Genomic DNA, 20,222 nt, shown 5'->3' on the forward strand with positions numbered 1-20,222 from the left:
AAACGTTCGCTTCGCCTCGTTCGCCAAGAATCGGATCACAGTCGCTCACGATATTATAGACCGATGGCCTTTAAGATCTCGACCACAACGTCAACTCAATCTCGAACGCGTTGGACGACGTCTTGCTCCCGGAGCGTTGACGTTGGGATATAGCTTACAACGTTGAGGAATACTATGCTTCTTTTCCATATCATCATTTCCATATCATCAGAGCTCAGGAACGCCTTGCTTTCGAGAAAAGATGGGATAGCTTCAGGAGTGAGAAATCACGGAGGCGTCGACGCGTCTCTCTCTCGCTTTCCACTTCGTTCCACGTCCTCTCTGGCCAACGGCGCGGAGGATTCACCCCACCGTAAAACATAGGAATCTTTGGACGTGGTCTTGATCAGAGGGTCGAAGAAGAAGAGCTCTGTACACTGCATCATCCTTCGTCTCAACTCCTGGCTCTTCTTGTCTTTCGTTTCTTTGGGGAAACGAGCAAGGAGGCAAGACACGACGATTGGACTCGTGCGAGGTCTCGGAGGTAAAGAAAGGGAGATGTCGGAGAGAAGGTGTGGAGGTGGAAAGAGAAGAAGGAAGTGATGCGAACTCGTGGAAGGGAAGGGGAGCGAGGGGGCAGAGAAAGAGATTCGAGCTCGACGCGAAGCAGACTATTTTCGTCTTGCTTCGGGAGGGAAATCTTCGCGATCTTCGGCTCCGAAGCACAAATTTGACTGGTAGATACCTAGAGGAACTCCGACCAGATGAAGCTGAAGATGATCTCTCTCGAGAATTGCCCAGAAGGTCTCGAAGAGGGAACGAGAGGTGAGCTCACTTGAGGCTCGATTGATGGGGAGGGAGTTTGATCTCCCAGCAGTGCCAACAGATATTCTCTCCGCTTCTTGTGGCTTGCATTTAGAGTACATGAAAGGCATGGGGAATCGTCGTCAGAAAAACGATGAACAATCGAGAAGGTGGGAAGGCAGCGAGAAGGAACCAAAAACATACGACGAGATCAAGAACGAGACGAGGCGTTCCTTTCTTGTCCCTCAAACGGTCACATTCTCCCCTTCCTCCCTTCCCTCCCTCCCACCTCTCAACGATGAGGTTCCTTCTTCAACCTCTCCTCCTCCTATCCCTACCCATCTTGATCTCGGCTCAAACCTGCCTCCAATACGCTCCCACCTCTGGATCCGAATGCGATTGCCCGCCTGGATTCGCTGGAACGGACTGCTCCCTTCCCGTTTGTGGTGCGAGTCTCTTCGCCGGAACTGGATCTGGGCGAGCTCTGGCTCCCTCTAACGGAAGCGTAGAGAATTGTGCTTGTGATGATGGGTGGGGTGGGTCAGGTTGCACTGGTGAGTCCTTGAACGGGAGGGAGGGAAGGGAGAGCTGAGAGGGAGAGGTCGAGCTTGCGGAGACATTTGGGAGCCGAGATTTGCGAGGAAGATCCGACTTGTTTTGGTCAAATCTTCCTTCGACTCTTTCTTCTTCGCCCTGGCAACAGACTCGCATCTCCATGGAGAAACGAGCTGTTCAACTGAGGATACAAGAAGGAAGGGAAAGGAGGGAGGAGGCGTTCGGTTCCGCCGCGAAGTCTCACCTCGAAGCTCATCGACCGCGTCGCTCATCTTCTCATGGAGAATCTGACTCCTTTGAACTTTTATTTTCTCCTTGCAGTTTGCGCTACGGATTTCGCTTGTGGATCCGCCTACAACGCCAGTGACTACACTTCTCAGACCTCGTCGAGCCTTCTCTCCGCTGGTCAAGTCGCCAACCAAACCATGATCTGCAACGCCTCTCCTCGAGTCTATACGGCTGGTCAGATGAGCTGCGATGTTATTGTGAGTATGAATAAGATGTCTGGCTCTGTATTGGAGCTGAAGCTGATCACTCGTTCGTCTCTTCCGAACAAATAGACCCCCCTCCTTCAAACCCTCTTCCCTCTCTCCTCGAAGCTCACCATCTCGAGGAACATCGACACCTCTCTCAGTCCCATTCCTGGAGTCACTTCTCCGGGAGAAAACTCGACGGTTTACGCTCAGTTGTGGTATGATAGTGAGTGAGAGATTTCATTCCGACGCGTCCCAGAACTTCGTTTTCTTCCAACCTCTTCTTCCCCATCGCCGTTACATCTCAACTTCGTCCCCATCTCTCCCCAACTGAAACATTTTTCCTTACTTTGATCCCTGTAGACGCCGAGACCTTCTTCTGCAAAGCAAACTCTTGCAACCAGACCCTCATCGCTCAAGACTCGGGAAACTCATCCACCTGGACGTGTCAGAACCTGGAATGCACGTGTATGCCAGGGACCGCCTTCTGTTCAGGAGTGAGTAGTCTATCTCCTGTAGCCCGAAGCGCTTCCGTAGAAAACGTAGACGAAGAAGAACGACTCTCGCTGACCGCCTCGACGCCTCGCTTTTTCGTTCTCTCTCTAGATGACCGATCTTACCAAGACCATCAACTCGCTGACGGGAGAGCTCGTCATCCAGTGCGATGCTACTGGGGGTACGTGTGCTTTCAAGCAGACTCTTCTGGTCAACGTGAGTCCTTCGTCCCCTTGCTTTCCTTTCCCTCCTTTTCTTCTCGCTTCCGCCAATCACCTTTCTCCTCCTCGCTGACTCGCCTCTTCCTTTCATCCATCAACAGACCTTCGGAACCTCAGGCCTGGCTCTCTCCGCTTGCTCCTTCGGGGAGTGCATCAGCCAAAACAACGTCGACTACCTCTCTGGTACTGTCGCTCTCGCCGTCGTCTCTGGATCCGACCTGTCGAGCGGAGTCATCGCTGGTCTTTGCGTCGTAGGAGCCATCATCTTCTTCGCCCTCCTCGGCCTCGTTTGGGGATACATTGCTCAGAAGAAGGCTCGTAATTCGATCGAAGGGCGGGACGACAAGCGACCAGGAGTCGGAGTCGACTGGAGTGGAGTTGGGTACGAGATCAGGCTCGCTGGGAACGGGATGGGTTTGGAGAGACTCGGTTTGGGTTCGAAGAAGGAGAAGACGGGAGCAGAGGTCGAGGACGGACTTGCTGGAACGTCGAAGGGAGGGTGGAAGACGATTCTGGCGGGTGGGGAGGGGAGGGTCGAGCCTGGGAAGTTGGTTGCTATCTTGGGACCCTCTGGTGAGTACCTCGAGGCTTGGGTCGAAGAAATCGATAGCGCTGACTGACATGTACTGTTCTATTATCCCTCTCCGCAGGAGCTGGAAAGGTGAGTACCTCAAGGCTTGGTTCGAAGATGTCGACAACGAACGCTGTCTGACGCGTCTTGTTCTTCTGTTTTCGGTCTTCAGTCTACTCTCGTCGATCTTCTCGCCTGCCGAAGGAAGACTGGTCGAACCACCGGCAAAGTCACGTTCTTTACGACTTCTCGAGAGAAAGAGGGAGGAGGAAGAGGAGCAGGAAACTTCCGACCTCGCGTCGGTTACGTCGACCAAGTGAGTGTCCTGTCTCGACTCCTCTCGAAAAGTTTTGACTGACTGACTCCCATCTCCTTGTTTACATATCTTCTAGTCCGACGTCCACTCTCCTACCTCCACCGTCCGCGAGGCACTCCTTCTCGCCGCTCGACTTCGCCTTCCGGAATATATGCCCGTTGAGGAAAAACAAGCTCGAGTCGAGGAGGTCCTTTCTCAGCTTGGTCTGATGCACATCGCAGACTCGCCGATCGGAGACAACACACGACGGGGAATCAGTGGAGGAGAAGTTCGACGTGTATCCATCGGTTTGGAGCTGGTTGCAAAGCCTCACATCTTGCTACTCGTGAGTCTGCGCGTCTCCTCTCGATCGTCTTTTTGCTCAACCTCTCGGACTCACTCAATCTCATCTTCACAGGACGAACCTACCTCTGGACTCGACTCGGTATCAGCAGCAAAGGTCGTCTCCGTTCTTCGGGATCTGGCTCACGACTTCGAAAACCCAACAACTGTGTGAGTTCCGTTTGTTCTCTTCGCTCAACGAGGGACGCGTCGTTCCTTTTGTCCTCTCTCCTCCTTCGATCTTCTGACACTCGTCTGTTCTCTCGATCAGGATCGCTTCAATCCATCAACCTTCATCCAAGCTCTACTTCTCGTTCGACTCCGTCATCGTCCTCGCCCAAGGAAAGCAGGTTTATAATGGAAACGGAGGTCATTCGCCCGTCGACCACTTCGTCTCACGAGGAGGACCAGCTCTTCCGCTAGGATACAACGTGGCCGACTATGTTCGTCTCCTCTGCTTCTATTCTAATCCGAACAATCTTCTTCGCTTAAACTGACGATCACTCTCTCCCTTGCCTCGTTCAACGCAGCTCCTCGAGATCGCTTCGGAGGGCAACCCTGAGCTCCTCCCTTCTTCCTCTTCGATGACCACCTTCAACAACCCTCCCACCTCTCGACGTTCCTTCCTCCAACGAACAGCGGACAGCAACCTCGAGAAGTCCACCTTCCCCTCCTCCCCCACGAGCGACGACGACAACGAGATCGCAATCCACACTCTTCACCGTAACGACACTCCCTCCTCCCACAACAACAACTCGCTTACCCAACGATCTTCTCAGTCCGACGACATCATTCCTACGAACTACAAACCGACGTTAAAGCCCGTCTCGTCCTTCCTCACTCAGTTCCAGATCCTCTGCGGACGGGAATGGAGAACAATTCGCAGGGATAAGAGTCTCGTACTTGCTCACACAATCGTCGCCATCGTAGCTGGTGTCGGATCCGGTGGACTCTACTACCAGGTGAGTTTCTGAAGGGGAAAAGTCCGTCGAGAACGAGGTTTGCTGATTCGACGCGTCTCCTTTCGCTGCCCAGGTCGATCTCACCATTTCTGGATTCCAAAACCGTATCGGTACCTTGTTCTTCTTGGGAGCTCTTATCGCTTTCTCGTCTCTGAGGTCGGTGCTTCGTTCTTCTCTCCTCGATTCACTTGTGCTTCAGCCGCTGACCTTCGACACGGTTTCGCTTCGTTTTCCAGTGCTCTTTACAACCTCATCACCATTCGACCTCTATTCCTTCGAGAGCGTTCGGCATCGTACTACTCGTGAGTTATCTAAATCTCCCTCTTCGTCCCGCGGAAGCTGAAAGTCGATGCATCTACTATCTACAGTCCCTCCGCCTGGCTCCTCGCTCGCTGCCTGTTCGACATCATCCCTCTTCGACTCATCCCGACCATCATTCTTTCCACGATTACCTACTGGATGGCTGGCTTGCAGCCAAAAGCTTCGAATTACTTCAAGTTTGAGCTCATCTTGATCCGTGAGTCCATCCTACGACGAACGACGAAGACCAAGGACGACGCGACTGATCCCATTCTCTCCCGCTTTTCTTCAGTGTACGCTTTGGGGATGACACTCTTCAACTTCCTCATTGCCGTGGTTATCTCCGGCGCAGGAACTGCCATCTTGTTCTGCTCGATCTACAACCTCTACCTCGTTCGTTCTCATTTGCTCTCCGTCTCCTCTTTCCTCTTTTCCTCTCCGCGTTGCTGACTTCTTTTTCCACTTCCGCTCTCGCATCTCAGCTGGTCTATGCGGGTTTCTTCATCAACTTGAACAAGATCCCTCCCGTTCTTAGATGGCTTCGATACTTCGGTGAGCGACCCTCGACTAAAAGACTTCGCTTTTATTTGCTGACTCTCCTTCCCCTCCGTTTTCTCCTCTCCTTCTCGATACTCTCTTACGAACAGACACTCTGGGATATTGCCTCGAAGCGCTCTCGGTCAACGAAGTGAACTCGGGTCTTCAGATCGTTGACGAGCTCTCAGGTGCGCATTCTTTCGGAGTTGATTCATTCTGCGGCGCGTCGTCTTCGTTGATTCTGACGATGTCCGTCTCGATCTCCAGGAGTCCCTGTGGTCGCCAACGCAACCCTGATAATGAGTATGGTAAGTTCAAATCTCTCTGACCGATGGGGGCGGAGAGGGAAAGGAACGCAAAGTTGGGAGAGGAAGACTTTCGACTGACTCGTTTTCCTTCTTGTTCTTCGTACTTCGTTTTTTTTCTCTCAGCTCTTCGGTTTCGGCGGAAATAACTACTACCGGGATGTAATCGTTCTCTTCATCTTTTTCTTGGGATACTTAATCCTCACCGTCTTGGGGGTGATCCTCGTCATGAAGGAGCGACGATAGATGAACCGGACGACTCGTTCCCTCGACGCGTCCACCTTTCCTTTCGTTTTCTCTTCTTCTTGCACATACTTGGGTTTCTTCGGGCTCCACTTTTTACACTTATAGATTAATTAATGCGGTCTGTACTTTGCCTCTATCAATTCAAGCTGGTGAGAGCAAGAAGACGCGCGACGGAAGAACAAGGCGACAAAAACGAAGTTTCGTTTCTCCCTTGCCGCGGTTCAGTAGACCGCCAGGAGCGAACTCTGTGAATCCTTATTTCCCGCTCGCAAACTAATCTTCTGCGCACAGACAAGGATAACACAACGCGTCATGAATCGAGCGTCGCACCATCGCCGTCCTTCGATTGATCCCATCCTCCTGGGAAGACCTGACGAGCGTTGATGTTGATTCTGAGTAAGAAGCGTAAGAAACGTAATGCAAGGTTAGAATGCAACTTCAACGGGTTCATCAACAACGAGAAGAAGGGCGAGAGACGCGATAAGCTGAACGAAATCTCACCTTGTCGTCTCCAGATATCGAGCGAACCCCTCCCAGTCTCCCTCCTCAGCTCCAGCCTTGAGATGATCGGGAAGAGTACCGTCAAGCACTCGGGGTACTCCTGTGAAAGAAAAGGGAGCGACAGCGTCAGAAAGGGAGGAGAGAGAAGGAGACGAAAGGAGAGACGAACCGTGGTACGACCGACGACCGGGCCCTGACATCACGACGACGTCTCCTGATCGAAGAAGAATGGGAAGAGGAGTTGTTTCCCTCGTAGGACCCCCGAGGAGGAATACTGCTGAGAGGCCGAGGCTGAAGTGAGAAGGAGGGACGCGTCAGAACCCTTCCCTCCAGGGACGCGACGAAAGAGAGAACGAACGAGATCGAGACGAGAGGACGATGAGGATCCAATTCCGATCGATCGACATGTGCCATGAGTGTATCATCTGGTGGGATAGATTGGGGGATGAAAGACGAAAGGTCAGTCGGGAAAGAAGAGAGAGCGGAATGGCGAAAAGGAAAGGCGAAACGAAGGACGAACCTGGCGAGTAGAAGTTGATGATCCCAGCGTCGGGTTCTAGATTCGAGAGTTTACAAGGGGATTTAGGATGCCAGCTCGAGTAAACAAGGAACAGGAAGCCAGAGCGCAAGACTGACCGTAATCTCCCCAAGACTCCCAACCAACCTGAGCCTCTCCTACCCGATCATAGACCTTCTTCCAATCAATCTCCTCGTGAACGATCGCTTTAGCTATCACAGAGAGATCCGTGGGGAAAGGGATCACTCTATTGAAGTCGTACGACTTCGAGGTCCACTGTTCGCCACGAAAACGAAGGTATGTCAGTCCAAGCTCGCGACGTTAACAACTCCCTTCCTTCTTCCTCGTCACCCTCAGCACAGACTCACGTCGTAGAACAACCCAATATTCGTCCACCTCAAATCCCTCATCAACTTCTCAGCCTCAGTATTCTTCAGCTTTTGACTGGGCGCAACCTCCAGCAGCACTCTCGCCTTCATGTCCTCAATCGATCCGAGGACCTCCCCACAGGCGTTGTCGACGAGGACTCGACCAGTTCCCTCCTCGACGAACTTGGATGGATCCCGTTTGGTAGTTGAGTCAAGGAGGGAGGCTTTGGTGGGTACAGAGACGGACGGGTTGTTGATGGAAGCTGACCAGAGACCTTCTTGAGGGAGAAGGAAGTGGGAGTCGAGGTTCGTTTGGTTGGGAGAGACGGTGTGAGTTGCGAGGCAGGAGCGGATGAGAGTGCGTTGAGACGAAGGGGAGAAGTAGGAAGGGAGGATGACTAGGCCTGGAGAAGATCAAAGATGAGATGCGTCAGTGCTGATTCGAAGCAAGGACGAAGGGAGAGAAGGAGGGAGGGGGAGGAGAAGGAAGGAAGGAGGAAAGGTGAGCTCGACGAACCTGGGACTTCCTTGAATGCCAGAGCTACCCTAGCGTGGCTTCCTTTTCCGACGGAGAACACTTCCATATCCCTCCTGGCTTCACTCCAACCACCTCCTACTTGATGAAGCTCAGCTGGAAGGGAGAGGGCTCTGGCTGTCCGAGGATCGAAGACGTCCTCCAGCGAAGGCTTCCATCCTTTGCGAGCTTTAGACGACCGTTTTTTGAGATCGTCGGGATGGATCCGACATTTGTACATTCGTTCGACGTCGCGGAAGGCTGAGGATGTGGGAGTAGAGGGAAGGGACATCTTGGGGAAGCTGATTCGCATCCAGGAAAAGGCGAGGGTGTTGGAAGTTGAGAGAAGCTTGAGGTTCTCCTCCCTGAGGACTCTCTCCCATGTGTATCCTCGAAAAAAAATCCTACCCTTCTCGAAATTCTTCTCGTATATCTCGTGTTCAGCTCGTTCCGCTTGGAAACAGGTCCGTCGAACCGGAATGGAGGATCAGCAGGAAGGAGAAAGGAGATCGAGTTCGTCGGCGACGCGTCTTGCTTCTCTCTCGAGCTTCGTTGATCGTAGTTAAGATAGATCTAAAGTATTACAAAATATGGTCACAGCCTCAAACACCCACCGTCCAGAAGCCCACACCGAAATCTTACAGAGATACTGGAAGCGAAGCTACTCATCGTCCTCCTCCTCAGAAGACTCGACCTCCATCGGGTCATCAGCAGGATAGAGGCCTGCTTGCCAGGGAGAGACGACATCTGTGGGGAGCGAGAGGGGTTTCGAGGATTCAGGGATGTTGGAGAGAACCCAGGAGGAGAGGAGGGCGTTGATTCTGAGAACAAGAAAGGAAGAAGTCAGAAATGGAAGAGGGAGAGAAGAGAGCTGAACGATAGATGACTGACTCTTTGGAGGCGTGGACGCTGCAGAAACTGTGAAAAAGGTGAAATGTTCGAAAGGGAAGGGTCAGTCGGGTGAAGAGTAAGACTGAAGGCGGGAAGAAGAAGTGAAGAAGAACGAACTGAGGCGCGTCGGGGATGAGAGTCAGTTTCGTCTTTTTCACTCCAGCCTCGTCGAGAAGGCTCTTGAGGTCAGTGGCTGTTGATGTAGGATCTAGATAAATAGAGAGAGGGTGTCAAAAGACATTACATCAGTGTCATTTGCGAGGAGGGTGGAGGCAAAAGGAAAAAGAAAAAACACTCACAGGCGAGGTCGTTCTCCCCATGGACGACCAGCACCGGAGATGTGATCTTAGCAAGATCGGCGGTGGTGACGACTGTTCGAGTAACGACGGTATCGACTCCCAAGATCCTGATTCGCTCGCACTGGAAGAAAAACGAGAAAAGACGGGAAGTAGCATCAGCTCGTTCGTTCTCGATTTCGACCGAACGGAAACAGAGTAGAGGCTCACAGTAGCAGCATCATTCCACTGAGCGAGATCTTGAGGCATCGAGTAGTACTGTGCGAGTCTGGGATAAGGGAGAGAGCAGATTCACGTCAATTCGGGCTGAGGCAGGCGGAAAACGCGTTTGGACGGTCGTTCAAAAAGTCAACCAAAAGCTCACCTTCGCGCCTTGTCTATGCTCTGGTCTCCAAAGAAAAGCTGTATCGATCCGAACGCAGCATCGTTGTAGGCGCTCATGTCATTCTGTCTGAAGAAAGGAAAATCGGAGCAAGCAAAAGGTCAGCAAAAGGGTTTGACTGCGACGCGTCGTCTCGCTTCCGACCTCGACTGAGACCAACGAGAAACAAGGGTGTGTGCCGAGAGCGAAGAGTCGGAAGATGCTCTTTAGCAAAGTGGGCAACGGGACTCACTCGACTCCATCCAGCCACACCCTCGCGATTTCCGCTCGTCCAGCAGCGACCTCGGGGAGCTGCTCCGTTTCGATAGATGGGAGGAGAGAAGAGGACGAAGGGAGAAGGAAGGAAGAGAGAGAGGCGGAGATGAAGGTACCAGATGTCGGAGATTAATGAAGAGCGAGACCAGGTCAGTATTGAAAGACGGAGATTGCCCAAGGAGAAGAGAACAATGTGGGGTGGGGAGGAGGAGGGAGAGAGGACAAAGGGAACTCGAGACCGAATCGATCAGACTCACCTCCCGTGGAGAAAAAATTGACATGATGGTAGTACTTGCGACTTGAGAAGGGTGATTGATGGAGAGCCAAAGAGCTATATCGAACCAACGATATAGAGGGGGAGAGGAAGCAGAGCGGATCAGCCTCGCTCATCTTCACTCGCGACGAAGGGGGGTTGAGCGGTTGGAGGAGGGAGGTTTTGCACAGCTTGACTTACCGGCTGAGGCACCGAGTGAAAGTCCTACAACGTGCACGGGGGGAATGTCGAGAGCGGTCTTGATCAGAGAAATGAGAGGGAGGTCAGGTTCGACGGCTGAGGATAGAAACGGCTGAGGAAAGGAAGGGAGGGAGCGAGAGCTCACGATGAATCGAGACACATCTTCTCCCAGATCCTCCAAAGCGAAGCCTTTCCAGACTTCTCCGAAAGTGGAACCGTGAACTCTGAAGTCCAGTCCGATGAGGTTGAACTGACGAAGAGAAGGAGATCCGAACTGATCGTGGAAAGTTCTGCGAGGAAAGAACGGACGAGGGCGGAGTGAGCTCAACCGCTTCGACTGCTCCTTCTCTGGCTCCTCCTCTCCGAAATCTAGCCTGGAAGAATGGCAGAGGCGATAAAAGCACGCAGGGGAACTCACTCGGCTGCGAAGAAGAGTGGGTGAAGGAAGAGGACGCAAGGGAGAGAAGGATCGATGGCGGAAGCGACCGAGTCGGTGGGCGTAGAGATTTGGTAGTGGACGCGAAGGGGAGCCGTGTCGAGCGGGTTGGAGGAAGGAGGGACGTCGATGAAGGGCATGTTGTAGAGGAGAAGGAAGTAGTTGAGGAAAAAAGAAGGGTTCTGGGACGAAAGAGAAAGAGGGTCGTGGTTGAAAGAGAAACAAGAAGGATCGTGCGTCCCCTCACCCAAGCTGTTTGGTTTTTTTTTCTGGCCTCTTTCGCTGGAATAGGTTCAAGCCGAGAACAGGCCCCTGCAGTTGATTGAAAAGTTGGGCGGCATACGAGGTCCGTGAGCTAGGGAGAACGAGACTAGAGAGAGAGAGAAAAGTTCATCTCGTCGCGACGCGTACGAAAGGCTCGGAAAAGCTACTGCTGTAGAATCTTAAGGAAGAGCAGCTTCTGTGCACAGAATTCATGGAGAGGACGCGCCGAAAGGTTGTCGCTTCAGAAAGGTGGGGCGAGACAAGAGAAGGAGGGGGAACGAGGGGAGCTGATCGACCAGCCCTCAGGGTTCGTGCTTTCCGCGCTCAAAGCCTACCCATCTTGAGCTCGGAGGCAGATTTTGCTTATGATTCGGGTGTAGGACGGTACATGCTAGGCTCGAGAGAATTTTGGGAATGTGAGCGTCAGAGGGAGAATCGAAAAGAGGGCTTCTTTGGGGAGGATCAGCGCGAGTTGTTTGACCTCAAACCACCATGTCCTTCTCTCGACCTTCAGCTCGTTGTATCACCCTTTTACCCTCTCGGTCCCGCCTTCTACCACCATCAGCCCATCGTTTCAACTCTTCTCTACCTCCCCTTCCTTCGACCCAGGCTGAAACAAGCGGAGGAAAAGCAGCAGCAGCAGGAGAGGTCGCTCCGATCCCTTCTTCCTCGCCATCTTCCCTCGGTTCATCTTCGTCCTCCTCCAGTAACGAGGCCATCGGTCGACACCGACCTCCGGCACCTTCTAAGAAAGAGGGAGTCACTCAAGCACGTGCTCAGTTTCGTAGATTAGCAGCTGTCCTCACGGTCGTGGTCTTCTCAGCGTGCGGGTATGCGATCAAGTTGGCGTGAGCTCGACGTTCCTTCCTTCTCCAGATCGCTTCCTTCTCGGACTGACCTGTTTCCTATGAATCTCGAAACAGATACGATCTCGAGAAGGTTGGTTTCCCGTCGAATCTATCATCCTTGTTACTTCCTATCTCTTTCCCTGCGACCGAGATCGAGCTCACCATCTCCCTTCCTCCTTCTCTTTCTCCCCTCTCCGTCGTCAGCTCTTTACCGTTTGGCCACCAGAGCTTCGAGACGACCTTCGGAACGCTCTTCGAGATGAAGGACGAGAGGAGTGGCCCAAAGCTGAAGGACATTGGAGAACGTGAGTCTGAAGGAAGCTCAGATCTTTGTGAGCTCTCCTTCCTCCTCCCTCTGACCTTCTCTCCATCCCTTCCTTCCACAGAGCCTACCAAAAAGCCCTTTCGCCCGAAATCCGTCCCAAACTCTCCCTCCTCCACATCACCGGACTAGCAAGCTCTTACGTCGATCTCCTCCTCACCCATGCTCTCGCTCCTCAACGAGCTCGTCCGGTCCTCCTCTCAGCCCTCGACGAGATCGACTCCTCACCGCTCCCTCTGACGGGTCCGGAACGACAGCGTAGGATCGCCATCTTGAGCAAGCTGGGAGAGGTGGCGGAGAAGCTGAAGAGGGTGGACGAGGAGGAGCTGTACCTCACAAAGGCTCTCGAGGACTCGTTGCGAGCGGTGGTGCAGGCGAGGAAGTTCGCCAGGTCGAAGATCGAGGAGCAGGGAGGAAATACCGCTGGGTGGGAGGATCTGCCAATGCCAGGTTGGTTGTCGTGAGTATCTACTTTCTTTCGGTTTGGGGAATGGTTCGGGGAGAGGCGAAAAGGGAGAGAGAGAAAGGAAGGGAGGGAGAGGAGGGCTGAGGGTTCGAGGGCTGATCTTCTGTCCGTTCGTCTTTGATCAGCCGGACTGACGTCGCTGTCTGCTGCGACAACCTCGCTCGATACTACGTGAGGACTGGGAATGGAGAGTGAGTACGAACGAACCGTTCCCTCTTCTTCGCCGAGTGGTTCAGTCTGACGCTCACTTTCTCGCAGCTACGCGAGTGCACTCTATCTACACGCAATCAACGTCACTTATCCACCCACGGACCCAGGATCTCTTTCTACGGATGTTTCTTTACCGCCTCTTGACGATCGATGTCGAGGTGAGTTCTGATTTCGATGAGACGCGGTCCCTCTCCTCCTTGTTGCCCTTTCTGAAACCCTCCACCTTCCCTTCCCTTTTTCTCAGCCGCTCAGGTCAGTATCAAATTTCCCTCCTCTCGGTCTTGAACCCTCCACTGACCCCTCCCTTTTTTTCAGCTCATGACCCAGCTCGCCAACTCCCTCGTCGTCCGACCCTCCTCCGACAACCTCGCCACCGCCTCTATCTGGGGTCTCAAAGCTCTTCAAACCATCGAAGCTGCTCATCAGTCTCCGGAACTTCTCAACCTTCGCGGAAACCCAGATCTTACTCCCGAGGAGGAGGAAACGAAGAAGATGTGCGACCGAGTCATGTCTGTCTCTTTGTTCAACCTCGGAGTGTTGGCTTCGGTTCGTTCTCGTTTTCTTTGTCCATTTCTGCGCCATCTTCGTCGAAAGCTGATGACGGACTCTCTTTTTTCTTCGGATAGATGGAGGGCAAGCTCGACGAGGCGAAAGCGCACCTCAACGACGCGATCAAGCACAGCGCTCGAATCGGCTACAGAGTTGGGAGTAGAAACGCTGAGGCTGTTCTTGGTCAAGTGGACGCGAAGGAGCGTGCTAGAAAGGCGGGGAGAGGTTGATCTTGATGAATCCAACCTATCTGTCAGACCCTTGAAGGAGAAAGACGACGATGGCCTGCGGGTCCTTTAAATGAAGCGAGCTCGACGACCTGATCAGCTCTCGCTCCTTCCCTCCATCTCTCTAACCACGACCCAATCCCCCAATCCACATCAACCCATCACCCGCATCCGTCTTATCAGCTTCCCCCTCTTTCAACTCAACGATGAATCGTCTCTTTGGAAACAGCAAAGCGACTCCCAAACCCACCCTCACCGATGCCATCGCTTCGGTCAGCCTCTCCTTCCCTCCCTTCCCCTTCTCCGCCTTGCTGACCCTTGACCCCCCCTTTTTCTCCATGCAGACTGATACTCGTATAGGAACTATCGAAGTGAAAGTTCGGAAGCTTGACGCCGAGCTTGGGAGGTACAGGGATCAGATGGCTAAGATGAGGGAAGGACCTGGCAAGGTCAGTTCGCACTCGCACTCGCTCTCGTCTCCTCTGCTCGCTCGGATCGCCGCTTCTTCGAGCTTGGAGTCTATGCGAGAACTCAGCCTCACGAAGGATCCAGCTGAGGCTCGAAGGAGGAGGGAAAGGCAGAGGAAACGAGCTCCAGGAGAGCGCGGGTGGAGCCGAGCTCAACACCTCCTCGTCCCTTCTTCTTTCTCCTCGACTGATCCTCGTCTTTCTTCCTTGCTTTGGTTCTATACAGGGTGCTATCCAGAAACGAGCTATCGGAGTCCTCAAGCAGAAACGGATGTACGAGCAGCAGCTTCAACAGCTCCAGCAACAGGTCAGTTCCAGCTCCCTCCTTCCTTCCTCCCTCTTCGTCTCTCCATGAGGCCTCAATTCACCCTTCTTTGCTTCTTCTGTGCGTGTAGACCTTCAACATGGAACAAGCTTCGATGACTACTGAGAACTTGAGGAACACCGTTCGTCCTCCTGCCTCTTTCTGCTAGCCTCGTCATCCGACTTCGAGCTCGAGCTCAACGATCTCGAACTGACCTCCTTCCTCGCTTTTGATCCTGCTGCTTTTTGGTCTACATCTCAGATGGCTACGGTGGACGCTATGAAGTCGGCCAACAAGGAGATGAAGAAGCAGTACAAGGGGATCGATATCGATAAGATCGAGGTTCGTTCTCTCTTTCTCTCGTTTCCCTCTCACCTCCACGTCCCTCTCTCGCCCTCCTCCTCTCCCTCGCTTCGTTCTTCTTGAAGCTGACCTTCGAACCCTCGCTGGCCGATTTGGTGGTACCTACAGAGCATCCACTACGACATGGAGGACCTCATCGATCAAGCGAACGAGATTCAAGAGTCGCTGGGGAGGAGTTATGGAGTTCCGGATGAGATCGACGAGTCGGATCTACAGGCTGGTGAGTCTCAATCCATCCCTTCCTTTCTCGTGTATACTTCGAAGCTCAGTCGACTTTGGTCGGAGAGAGCTGACCCGTGTGCTTGCTCTGAATTCCAACAGAGCTCGACGCTCTTGCCGACGAAGGCTACGCGGAGGAAGAGTCGGAGGGACAGCTTCCTAGCTACCTTCGCGATTCGTCGACGCACGCTTTGCCTGATTTCGTGGACTCGGATCCTATTTCGGAACACGTGAGTAACGCTTCCCATCCCTCTTCGCCTCGCTCCCATCACTCGAGCCTCCGTTCGTCGAAGACTCTCGACTGACGCGCCGTTTTCATCTCGTTCTTCAGCCAACCTCCGCTCAGCCCGAGGCTGCTCGTTAATCTCCAGTTCCCTTTCTTGCGAGCTGTGGAGGATGGGATTGGGAAGTGAGAGCTATCGAGCTCCGGAGGGTGGACGAGGAAGCGAAATGCTAGCTGCAATAACGACGATTTACGATCTCTCTTTCTCTTTGGCCTTTCTCCCGAACCGTCGAGCGAAAGAACGTCAAGAAATCATCACAGCACCTCCGAAACGGATCCCACCACCAACGCATTCAACACCGGGAGCGAGTTGATCCACAAGACCCTTTTCAGGTCTACGTTCCCGTCCTCCTCCCACGAGTACTTCGGTCCTCTCACCTCCCCTCCTCCTCCTCCCTCCTCCTCTCCGACCTCCAAAGCGCTGACCATCACCGTCCCGCTTCCCTTCACTTTCCCCAGTCCCATCACCTTCCTCTCCAGCTTCGCTCCCATCGCACCCACTCCCCCGGGCAAGAACAACAACACCTCCCCTCCTCCTCCTCCTTCGACGCTGCCATCTTGCTCTCTCCCTTCCTCGTCAGCAGGGTTGACGAGTTCCCTCCTCCCGTCTGGTTCCCAGACAATCACACCGGCGTAGCCTGCTAGACGAGCTTGAGCGAGCTTTCGTTGGAAGGTGCATCCTCCGCGTTTGAGGAGGAGGATGGAAGGGGAGGAGTGAGGGTTGGAGAGAGGGGAGCAGCCTTGGTTGTTGAGTGGGTGAGAGGGAGGAAGGACAAGTGGGAGGGAAGGGGTGGTTGTTGAGAGGAGTGCTGGAGGCGGTGATGGTGGTGGTGGTGCTGAGGAGGGGGATGGGTGGGCGTGGGGAGAGGGAGAGACGATCCCTCCAAAGGAAGCCGTTCCTGCTCGAGAATGAGCGAAGACTTCGGTGGTTCCTGAGGATGAGGATTGAACCGAGAAGCGAAGGATGACTATCGGGTCGCGGGGCGGTGAGGTGGAGACGGCGGTGAGAGGTGAGGCAGTTGGAGGGAGGGGGGACGAGGAAGACGAGGACGCGTCGTGGTTCGAGTCGGAGTTGGGTCCGTCGGAATTGGGAGATGTAGCAGTGGAATGTTTGCTGAGTTGCTCGTCGTACATTTTGTTGAGATCCGGGTCGGTAAGGAAGATCTTCTGACCGGATCGAACGCGATGAGGGCCGACTGAGAGTGAAAAGGAAGACAACGAGTCGCGTCAGGGCGGTTGTACGTCGAGTCAGGAAGGGAAAGCAAAGAAGAACGCACGTTTGGTGACGTCGTATCCTCTTCCGTCCATTCGTTTGGCGACTTGGGCTCGGCTGTTGGAAGAGAAAGAAGAAAGCGGGGAGGGAGATGAGCTGAGGTCGGAATCAAGGAGAAGAGAGAGAGCAGAACGATCGACTCACATCCCAGCTACGCTCTTCAGCACATAACCTCGATCGATTCGCAACAGCTTCTCGGGGCCAGGTCTGTCACAGAGTAAACAAAAGCGAAGTAAGTCAATCTCGTCGTCTCGCACCTTCCATGGAAAGCAAAGCGACGCAAGACTCACGACGGATCCTCCTCCTCAATCTTCTGCCCACTGTCCGTCATCGTAAACACTACATCCAGCATGTACGGTTCCTCCTTGATCAACCCGTCACAATACTGAGCTCCGTCCCACTCGCTCAACGCTTCCTTCTCCTCAACTCGATCGAGAGGGAATCCCGTGAGGTGGCGAGCGAAATCGAAGTCTGGCCGACCTCGAATTCCACCGAGGAGGCCGAACGAGGATGGGGAGGAATAGTGAGGTGGGTGGAGGGAGAGGTGGTGAGGGGCGTAGGGGATGCAGGCTAGTCGCTCGGAGGAACGAAGTTTGCGTCGAGTTGGGGAAGCACTGAGACAGGCACGGGAGGAGAAGGTCAAGAGGGAGAGAAGCGGAAAGTTTGATAAATAAAGAGAGAAGTCTTACGGGTGAAGGTAGCTCGCGTTGAGGTGAAGAAGGTGAGCCTCGGTGGTGAACTGATTCAAGGGGAAGGAGAGCTCGGGTCAGTTCTTCGTCTCTTCAATAGAGCAAGTGCTCTTGTTGACTCACGACCATGTTTGAGTGATCCTTGTTGACCCAATTGTCGTCGTCAAAGAGAAGGTAGAGGTACTGCAGCATCGAAGAATAACACCACGCGTCTGTTCAGCTTAGTCCCTCCGACTCCACGGACAGTTCCCTACTCACCTTCAGCGTCTCCGAAAGAGCAAAACTCTCCATCCGATCCTCGAGCTCCCCAGTGATGAGGTTCTTGAAGGAAGCGATTCCGCAAGGGGTTTTAGCTCGATGCGAGAGGTCATGAAGGATTCGTTCGCCGATTCTGAGAGAGGGCGGAGGAAAGAGAAGTCAGCGGGACGATAATGGCTAAGAGTAGAAGGACTCGTGGCTCACTGAAGGTAGAGCTCGTCTTTGGTCGCCTATGGGGGGAGGCGAGAGACCGGGGGAGGAGGGATGATCAGCCTCAGAGAAAGACGCGTCGAAAGCGCCGAAAGGAAGCTGCAGCTCACTCGGAAAAGGAAGTAGTTCGACTCGACGAACTCTGCAGGATAAAAGGGACAGACATAAAGTCAGTCGCAGTCTCGGTGATAATTCGATCCCAGATCAACGAAGCTCACCAGGTCGGATCGGATAGTTTAAAGAGTCAGCTTTCTTATCAATGATGTGAAAGCTCTCGGGTATGCCCCCGTATCGCTTCCAGAGGTTCCAGTCTAAGAAGTGAGGAGAACCCGAGATCATCAGCTTCGTTAGACAAGAAGAGAAACGACGCAAAGTCCCCTCACAAACGAGATGAGACTTGATGCCGTTCGCAACGTCTCCCGAAAGGACCTGAAGGCCTGGGAAGAATGCTGACAGGGAACTGTATACGTGGTAGAGGAGTTCAGCTAAAGAAAAGATCGTGGGAAGGAGAGGGGGCGTTGAGCTCACTCGACCGTGAGACCGATTCGTTCTCCTCCGTCCATTCGAGCTCCTCGGAACTGCAAGGGCGAGTAGATCGAAAACGTCAGCGACACCTTCCAGCAGCCGAGAAGCGTAAGTGCTCACCCAGAACCCTTCCTCTCCTCGAACGTGATTCATCACGGAGCCTTCGAGCACATGCAGGACAAAGCGAAGAAATCAGCGTCGCTGAGAGGAAGCAAAGACGAAGCGGGACTGACCGTAGGCCTCCTGGAATACGTCGTGATACTCCTCTTCTCCCAGCAAGATGTAAGCTTTCAGAGCAATCTCGTGGAAGGAGTCCGAGCCAGCTCCGACGTGAGAGACGAGAGGTGAGATCCAAGCCTGATCGAGGACGCGACGAACCAGCATTGAAAGCGTCAGCCTGAGCAAGGTTGAGCGAGAGCGAGCTAAAAAAACATGAGAGTGTGCTTACTCCTGTTCCAGCAGAGATCGCATTCCCCAGAAGACCCGAAGCTGACCGACGATTCCAAAGGGCGAAAAAGGCTCGAGACGCGACTTGCTCGAAACGAGGATCTCCAGTGAGGCGGGAGAGCACGGCAAACTCGAGGATCAGAGACTGAACGGGCAGCAAAAATATGGAGGGAAGGTCGGTGAGAAAGCTGAGGCGGTGACAGTAGAGGCGAGGGACAAGAAGAAGAGGACGAGACGCACCCCAGCTCCAGCAGTACAAGTCTCTGCAGTCTCATGATGAGAGACACCTTTTCGAAGATTGACCTGTGACAGACACGGAAGAGCGGAAAAGGAGGCAGCCTTGAGTCAGAACCGGTTCGAGATCACGACGCGTCTGAAAGGAAACGAAGAAACTCACACGAGCATAAGGGATCCCAGTAAGAGTCCTGAAAGCTGGAAGAAGACGCTTTCCCAAGTCCTCTGCCAGGTGGAGAAGCTCGCCGTTGTACCACGAGAGAGCAAATTCGGGTCGTGGGTTCGAAGGAGAAGAGGAGGCGAATTGATGAGCTGAAAGGAGTCCTCCGAGCACTGTGAAGGGACAAGACGTGTTAGAGGTCTACTCGAGCAGATCGTAAAAAGGGAGGAGCTCTGCGTACCTCGTATCGTGACTGCAGGGGTGCAACAAAAAGAGGAAAGGAAGGTCAGCCCGAACGAAAGATCGAACGATGAGAAGACGAGACGCACGAACCTTCGAAGACTGAGTGTCGAGAAGAGGGAAGAAACCAGTCAGCTCATCTGATATCCGCATAGGGAGAAATTTTCCTCACCTTGAACTTTGACATCCTTGTTGAACGAGACGGTCTGTATGATCGTCCTGACTCTGCGACGAGGAAGGCGAACGACTTCAGCTAGAGCTCTCTGTTTCCTTCCCTGGGTTGAACGACTGACCCTTCTTCGAACGCTGTCCGATTCCCTAGGACAACAAAGGTATCGATGACGTCTATCAGGGTCATGGAGAAGTCACCGCAGACGTCGTTGATGGACCCGTCGTTGCTGAGGAAGAGGGAGAGAGATCGGTCAGCTTGGACGGAGACGAGCTCGGCGAAGAAAGAGGACCTACGATCCATCAGGACCTCTACCGCGGCAGCTTAAAGGCTGCAGTTCATCCTGAAGAGGTAATAAACGTGTAGGAGAGACGAGTCAGCTTTGAAGCTCATGTACAGTGAGATCGAGGGAGGAGAAGGAAGGAGGGAAGGACGAGCTCAAGGTCATCTCCGTTGACGTCTTGAGCTCGACTCCTCCCCTCCCGCGAACACTACGTATCCCATTTCAGACTGGAAGAAAGATGAAGCATGCCTTCTCACCATAGGGAAAGCGTTGTGCATGTAGGCATCGAACCCATGGTTGAACAGCGATCTCGTTTCCTCCCTGAGCTCGAGCTTCCTCTCCTTCTTCATGGCCTCGATGAACGAAGCCCGGTCCAGAACGAGCGCCGAGACGAGAAGGAGTAACGATGTTGGTAAACGCATCTGCGATCGGCTGTCCGAAGGTAGAGGATTCCGGAGTGCCGAGAAGAAAGAGGGCGAGGTTGCCAGTAGATGGAAGTTGGAGGGGAGGAGA

The 20,222-nt window shown here is 53.5% G+C and overlaps 6 protein-coding genes across 6 annotated transcripts; 3 read left to right on the forward strand and 3 right to left on the reverse strand.

The window, feature by feature from the left end:
- Nucleotides 1–1,081: 1,081 nt before the first annotated feature.
- BDY24DRAFT_355976 (uncharacterized protein) lies at nt 1,082–6,225 on the forward strand (the record flags this gene model as incomplete). Its single annotated transcript, XM_076637792.1, has 20 exons — nt 1,082–1,337; nt 1,660–1,823; nt 1,899–2,037; nt 2,175–2,308; nt 2,418–2,522; nt 2,629–3,100; nt 3,178–3,188; nt 3,271–3,414; nt 3,491–3,739; nt 3,812–3,906; nt 4,007–4,178; nt 4,266–4,697; nt 4,771–4,853; nt 4,934–4,999; nt 5,066–5,214; nt 5,290–5,390; nt 5,480–5,549; nt 5,645–5,722; nt 5,802–5,842; nt 5,966–6,225. 20 exons carry the CDS (start codon nt 1,082–1,084, stop codon nt 6,083–6,085), a joined length of 3,081 nt encoding a protein of 1,026 aa, XP_076492635.1. The 3' UTR covers nt 6,086–6,225.
- Nucleotides 6,226–6,383: 158 nt separating this feature from the next.
- Nucleotides 6,384–8,350, reverse strand: BDY24DRAFT_403192 (alpha-ketoglutarate-dependent dioxygenase AlkB). The gene is made up of 8 exons (XM_076642336.1): nt 7,989–8,350; nt 7,472–7,875; nt 7,223–7,379; nt 7,107–7,142; nt 6,945–7,011; nt 6,756–6,877; nt 6,587–6,686; nt 6,384–6,477 (listed from the first exon to the last, which is right to left on the reverse strand). The coding sequence occupies exons 1-8, from the start codon at nt 8,296–8,298 to the stop codon at nt 6,396–6,398; spliced, it is 1,278 nt and encodes a 425-aa protein (XP_076492636.1). The 5' UTR covers nt 8,299–8,350; the 3' UTR covers nt 6,384–6,395.
- Nucleotides 8,351–8,537: 187 nt separating this feature from the next.
- On the reverse strand, nt 8,538–10,903 carry BDY24DRAFT_366877 (alpha/beta fold hydrolase). Its single transcript, XM_076637965.1, has 11 exons — nt 10,682–10,903; nt 10,409–10,553; nt 10,264–10,321; nt 10,067–10,140; nt 9,787–9,845; nt 9,537–9,623; nt 9,383–9,440; nt 9,176–9,296; nt 8,994–9,084; nt 8,877–8,903; nt 8,538–8,806 (listed from the first exon to the last, which is right to left on the reverse strand). Exons 1-11 carry the CDS (start codon nt 10,837–10,839, stop codon nt 8,647–8,649), a joined length of 1,038 nt encoding a protein of 345 aa, XP_076492637.1. The 5' UTR covers nt 10,840–10,903; the 3' UTR covers nt 8,538–8,646.
- A 545-nt stretch (nt 10,904–11,448) lies between these two features.
- BDY24DRAFT_403201 (uncharacterized protein) lies at nt 11,449–13,609 on the forward strand. The gene is made up of 9 exons (XM_076642337.1): nt 11,449–11,811; nt 11,887–11,902; nt 12,016–12,116; nt 12,198–12,593; nt 12,725–12,790; nt 12,858–12,967; nt 13,054–13,061; nt 13,125–13,355; nt 13,436–13,609. Exons 1-9 carry the CDS (start codon nt 11,456–11,458, stop codon nt 13,586–13,588), a joined length of 1,437 nt encoding a protein of 478 aa, XP_076492638.1. The 5' UTR covers nt 11,449–11,455; the 3' UTR covers nt 13,589–13,609.
- Nucleotides 13,610–13,633: 24 nt separating this feature from the next.
- On the forward strand, nt 13,634–15,389 carry VPS60 (Vps60p). The gene is made up of 8 exons (XM_076636546.1): nt 13,634–13,857; nt 13,930–14,034; nt 14,279–14,359; nt 14,448–14,498; nt 14,618–14,698; nt 14,828–14,939; nt 15,041–15,168; nt 15,270–15,389. Exons 1-8 carry the CDS (start codon nt 13,792–13,794, stop codon nt 15,300–15,302), a joined length of 657 nt encoding a protein of 218 aa, XP_076492639.1. The 5' UTR covers nt 13,634–13,791; the 3' UTR covers nt 15,303–15,389.
- MNL1 (alpha-1,2-mannosidase MNL1) lies at nt 15,342–20,211 on the reverse strand. Its single transcript, XM_076636548.1, has 22 exons — nt 19,967–20,211; nt 19,723–19,769; nt 19,551–19,655; nt 19,430–19,482; nt 19,351–19,359; nt 19,259–19,270; nt 19,021–19,190; nt 18,864–18,926; nt 18,625–18,768; nt 18,410–18,533; nt 18,297–18,337; nt 18,180–18,229; nt 17,870–18,111; nt 17,762–17,793; nt 17,646–17,671; nt 17,442–17,574; nt 17,307–17,366; nt 17,184–17,233; nt 16,785–17,108; nt 16,639–16,701; nt 16,499–16,551; nt 15,342–16,417 (listed from the first exon to the last, which is right to left on the reverse strand). The coding sequence occupies exons 1-22, from the start codon at nt 20,129–20,131 to the stop codon at nt 15,477–15,479; spliced, it is 2,907 nt and encodes a 968-aa protein (XP_076492640.1). The 5' UTR covers nt 20,132–20,211; the 3' UTR covers nt 15,342–15,476.
- Between the last annotated feature and the right edge of the window lie 11 nt (nt 20,212–20,222).

Source organism: Mrakia frigida, assembly GCF_051309035.1.
Source record: "Mrakia frigida strain ATCC 22029 unplaced genomic scaffold BDY24scaffold_44, whole genome shotgun sequence".
Lineage (NCBI taxonomy): Eukaryota > Fungi > Basidiomycota > Tremellomycetes > Cystofilobasidiales > Mrakiaceae > Mrakia > Mrakia frigida.

Coding starts and splice junctions, on each gene's coding strand:
- BDY24DRAFT_403192 (XM_076642336.1), bottom strand. CDS start 8,298: ATGCGAATCAGCTTCCCCAAGATGTCCCTTCCCTCTACTCCCACATCC. Junction 7,876..7,988: donor GGCATTCAAGGAAGTCCCAG/GTTCGTCGAGCT, acceptor GATCTTCTCCAG/GCCTAGTCATCCTCCCTTCC. Junction 6,878..6,944: donor CGTCCTCTCGTCTCGATCTC/GTTCGTTCTCTC, acceptor TTCTCACTTCAG/CCTCGGCCTCTCAGCAGTAT.
- BDY24DRAFT_366877 (XM_076637965.1), bottom strand. CDS start 10,839: ATGCCCTTCATCGACGTCCCTCCTTCCTCCAACCCGCTCGACACGGCT. Junction 9,846..10,066: donor CAATTTTTTCTCCACGGGAG/GTGAGTCTGATC, acceptor GAAACGGAGCAG/CTCCCCGAGGTCGCTGCTGG. Junction 8,904..8,993: donor CTCATCCCCGACGCGCCTCA/GTTCGTTCTTCT, acceptor CCTTTTTCACAG/TTTCTGCAGCGTCCACGCCT.
- BDY24DRAFT_403201 (XM_076642337.1), top strand. CDS start 11,456: ATGTCCTTCTCTCGACCTTCAGCTCGTTGTATCACCCTTTTACCCTCT. Junction 12,117..12,197: donor GCTGAAGGACATTGGAGAAC/GTGAGTCTGAAG, acceptor TTCCTTCCACAG/AGCCTACCAAAAAGCCCTTT. Junction 12,594..12,724: donor CCAATGCCAGGTTGGTTGTC/GTGAGTATCTAC, acceptor GTCTTTGATCAG/CCGGACTGACGTCGCTGTCT.
- VPS60 (XM_076636546.1), top strand. CDS start 13,792: ATGAATCGTCTCTTTGGAAACAGCAAAGCGACTCCCAAACCCACCCTC. Junction 13,858..13,929: donor TCACCGATGCCATCGCTTCG/GTCAGCCTCTCC, acceptor TTCTCCATGCAG/ACTGATACTCGTATAGGAAC. Junction 14,940..15,040: donor CGAGTCGGATCTACAGGCTG/GTGAGTCTCAAT, acceptor GAATTCCAACAG/AGCTCGACGCTCTTGCCGAC.
- MNL1 (XM_076636548.1), bottom strand. CDS start 20,131: ATGCGTTTACCAACATCGTTACTCCTTCTCGTCTCGGCGCTCGTTCTG. Junction 18,338..18,409: donor CGTATTCCAGGAGGCCTACG/GTCAGTCCCGCT, acceptor ATGTGCTCGAAG/GCTCCGTGATGAATCACGTT. Junction 16,552..16,638: donor CTGAAGAGCGTAGCTGGGAT/GTGAGTCGATCG, acceptor CTCTTCCAACAG/CCGAGCCCAAGTCGCCAAAC.